The 3,752-nt window shown below is 41.7% G+C and overlaps 1 protein-coding gene across 5 annotated transcripts in view; it reads left to right on the forward strand.

Annotated features, from left to right (window-relative positions):
* The window catches only part of scap (SREBF chaperone), a 67,878-nt gene that overhangs the window by 17,625 nt on the left and 46,501 nt on the right, over positions 1-3,752 (forward strand). For all 5 annotated transcript variants that reach the window (XM_032517566.1, XM_032517565.1, XM_032517564.1 and 2 more), the window contains exons 5-8: positions 54-274; positions 1,266-1,371; positions 1,676-1,848; positions 3,370-3,496. In XM_032517566.1, coding sequence (XP_032373457.1) covers positions 54-274; positions 1,266-1,371; positions 1,676-1,848; positions 3,370-3,496 — 627 coding nt within the window. The remainder of the gene's footprint in view (positions 1-53; positions 275-1,265; positions 1,372-1,675; positions 1,849-3,369; positions 3,497-3,752) is intronic.

A 3,752-nucleotide genomic window follows, 5' to 3' on the forward strand; every position in this document is an offset into this window, starting at 1 on the left:
CCCCCCTTTCAGAATCTCTTCCACCTAATGTCTTCTCCTTGTCTCTCCTCCAGCTCCGGGGCTCGCAGTCTGGAGACGCTGTGTCTCCAGGTGACAGACCTGTTTCCAGGCTTACGGCGGATGCAGTCGGTCCTGCCGGAGCACGGCTGCCTGCTCGTTTCCCCCGGCAACTACTGGCAGAACCAGCGGGAGCTGTTTGACTCAGACCCCGACCTCCTCAAGACCATCCAGAAACATGAACCCAAAGGCCTGCACACCTCGGCCACTCTGCGAGGTAATGAGCAGGACCCAAATAGTGTAACAGAAGCTAACACATAGCCTGCACACATGCTTGTGAAAAAAGTGTCTTCCCCTCTTTTTAATATCCTGCTTTTAGTGATGTTCAAACAAAAAGGGAGAAATTGGCAGAGATGGTTAGATATATTTAGAATTGACACAGACGTTTTAAATTGTAAAGCCCAAAGTGTACAGTGTACACTTGTTCTAAAGACCATAATGACATTTTCAGGCTGAGTTGAAGCAGGTTTGTGACTTGTCAAATGTTGCCTTGACCCATGACATGGTTTATAGAGGTTATACTGGGGAAATTATCTCTACACAGTACATCAAAAACGATGAACCTGCCACAACCTGCAACACAGTGTGGCAGTAGTGGTAAACCTCATCCACTGGTGGCCTACCTCTGTAATTTCAACAACTCTGAATGTTATAGATGACAGAAGTATCCTATGAATTCCTCAAAAGAGCTAATAGTAAAGTAATAGTTTACAAAGGAGTCTTTGACTCCTGCCACCATTCGTTCATTTCTAGACAAACCTTTCAAGATTTACAAGGTAGTCTGCCATCATTCCACAGGAGTAATTGTCTGGACATAGTGTGCGGCGATTAATGGTAACCGAGAACTAAGAGGCTTTTCATTAAGAGGTTTCATTCCTTGGGAATGTACTGACTGCGGAAAAACTTTACCCACTGACATAGTAAACCAAATCACCCAAAGCCCGCTCAGCATTCTGCCTCACCTTTCCAGCGCAAGGGATTTAGAGGTGGGGAGCTTATTCTGGATCAATAGTCAGGGACAGCTTGGCTGCCAGATGCAGTCAGACCAATACTCTTGTTCAAGTTTAAAGCCATAGAGAACAAATGACCCCTGGTGCAAGATTACTTGGATGTGGGAGAGTGAGAAGTTGGTATTTTGACTTCCTGTTTATCACACTCTGTGTGCATGTGCGTGTGCGTGTGCGTGTGTGTGTGTGTGTGTGTGTTAGACCTGCTCTTCGGTGTCCCTGGGAAGTACACTGGGGTCAGCCACTACAACAAGAAGAAGGTGGTGACGTACACAATAACTTTAGTGCTGTCCCGCTACGATGCAAGGTGAGTCCCATGTGCACTAGAAGAGAAAATACAAGTCGTGATTTGGAGGCGTTTGTGTAACGAGCATTAACTGAGACAACTGGCTAGTGTTTAGCCTCTGCGCGCTGTATTCTAGAAAAGGGCTGCTTTGCTTGACTGATCTCTCTTTTTGACAGGAACACATTCATTTAATTTGACAAACTCCAAGATGGAGACTACCAATCATCTGCATCATTCTGAAATGTCCTTACAGTGACTGTATGTAATGAATCAGTTAGTGGGGTGTGGCCGCAGTGCTGAGGATGATCTCGATGTTTGTATCCAGGTTCCTGGAGAGCCTGCGGGCGCGTCTGAAGCATCTCCACCCGTCGGCCAACTGCAGCCTGAGAGACGACCACATGGTTCACGTCCACTTCAAAGAGGAGATCGGCATCGCTGAGCTCATCCCCCTCGTCACCACATACATCATCCTTTTTGCCTACATCTACTTCTCCACACGTCAGTACCGCTCCCTACCTGGCTGCTCTGTCCTGTGTGTCTTGTTCCTCTTGTTCTTTTTTTCTCCATTTCTTTCATCCTTGTTTGCACATTTCGCAACACTTAATCTTTGAAATGTGCCAAAGATCTGGACTTTGAGTGTTTGTGTGTGCACGAGTGTTTGTGTGCTAACGTTGTTCCTGTCAAGCGCAGAGTTAATCCTCACACAGGAACATTGTACACTGCTGGATGAATGCACCCACCTAGCCCACAGAGACTTTCCTGTACAAACATTAGTTCATAAAACAAACACACATACACGCACACCCAAGCCAATTTGCAGTGGATATGACACATGCCTCTGGTGTGGGAGATCTGGGTTTGAGTCCCACTGCGATACATCAACCAGTGTGTCCCTGAGCAAGACACTTAACCCCTAGTCGCTCCAGAGGCGTGTAGCAATTGTAAGTCGCTTTGTATAAAAGCGTCAGCTAAATGACATGTAATGTAATGTAATGTTTGGCACCTTATTAAAGACATTTCTTTTTCTTCAAACTGTTATGCGCAAGCAGTAACTTCTAAATTGCTTGGAACTGCAGTTTTGACCTTTTCTTTATAAAATTCTAGATTTTCAAGACAAAGTGAGAAAATTATTTTCTTGTATTTATCAAGAATAACTTATAGAATAGAATAGAATGCCTTTATTGTCATTATACACAAGTACACGGTACTTGATGTCACGAGATTTAAAGCAATCCCTTGCAGTGTGACACAAAAAAATATAAGAATATAACAGTAAAATAAACATATAAATATCAAAATATAAGTCAAGATATAAAGTGTATGACTGTCTAGTGTAGTGACAAAAAAATATAAACAATATAATCAGTATAAAATATCAAAAATATAAAGTCAAAGATATAAAGTGTAGTGACTGTCATTTTGAGTTCAATAAAACATGTTTTTTGCTGACATCTCTATAAAATATACATACTTTATGTCAATCGGTTTTAATTAACATTATGTAACTAGAACTTTTACAATTTAGGGATTTTCAGAATTAATGTAGAAATGCAAACACCTTCATGGTTTGAAGAGTAGTCTTTTTGGCCAACGAAAAGGCCAAATTAACGTCTTAAAGGTATTTGTTTTGAAAGATATTATTACTGAAACAACATTGGATTATACAACTGAGATTCCTCTTTCATTTCTTAAAAAATTGTCTTGCTTCTTGCTCCACTGTGAAGTCAAGAACTCCTTTTTAAAGTGTTTTTTTTTTCCTCTATATAAATTGTATTAACTGGCATCTAAAAACTTCAGTTTGGCAACACTTGCATGCCTCCGTTTTATGAAAACCGTGGCACAGAATTCTAATAATAAACCTGGGGTGGTGAAGTAATCTCTTCAGCAGATCCCCGTCCTTTGAAGGAGCACATCTGACTTCATGGCTGAGTCGTTAAGTCGTTAACAATAGTTAATGTAACCGTTGTACAGATAGCTATAGTGTCCTGTCCTCGTCACGTCTTATTTTCCACCCTGCAGGGAAGATTGACATGGTGAAGTCTAAGTGGGGTCTGGCTCTGGCTGCTGTGGTCACAGTCCTCAGCTCTCTGCTCATGTCTGTGGGACTGTGTACGCTGTTTGGACTGACACCCACGCTCAATGGAGGGTAGGAATGGCCACTCTTTTCTACATACATAAAAGAATGACTAATGAGTTTTTTTTTTAGTACAGACATGGTGCCCAGAAGATGAATCATAGTAACTTTCCCGATCCCTTAATTGGTCACCTAGACCCATCATTGGTTTACATTTTAATAGTTTGGTTTGTCAAGTCAAATTATTTCTAGAGCACATTTAAAACCAACTTAGGCTGAAGAAAGTGCTGTAAAAAGATATGTTATAAAAACAAAGGAAGACGATAAA

This window comes from Etheostoma spectabile, chromosome 6 (assembly GCF_008692095.1).
Source record: "Etheostoma spectabile isolate EspeVRDwgs_2016 chromosome 6, UIUC_Espe_1.0, whole genome shotgun sequence".
Taxonomy (NCBI): domain Eukaryota; kingdom Metazoa; phylum Chordata; class Actinopteri; order Perciformes; family Percidae; genus Etheostoma; species Etheostoma spectabile.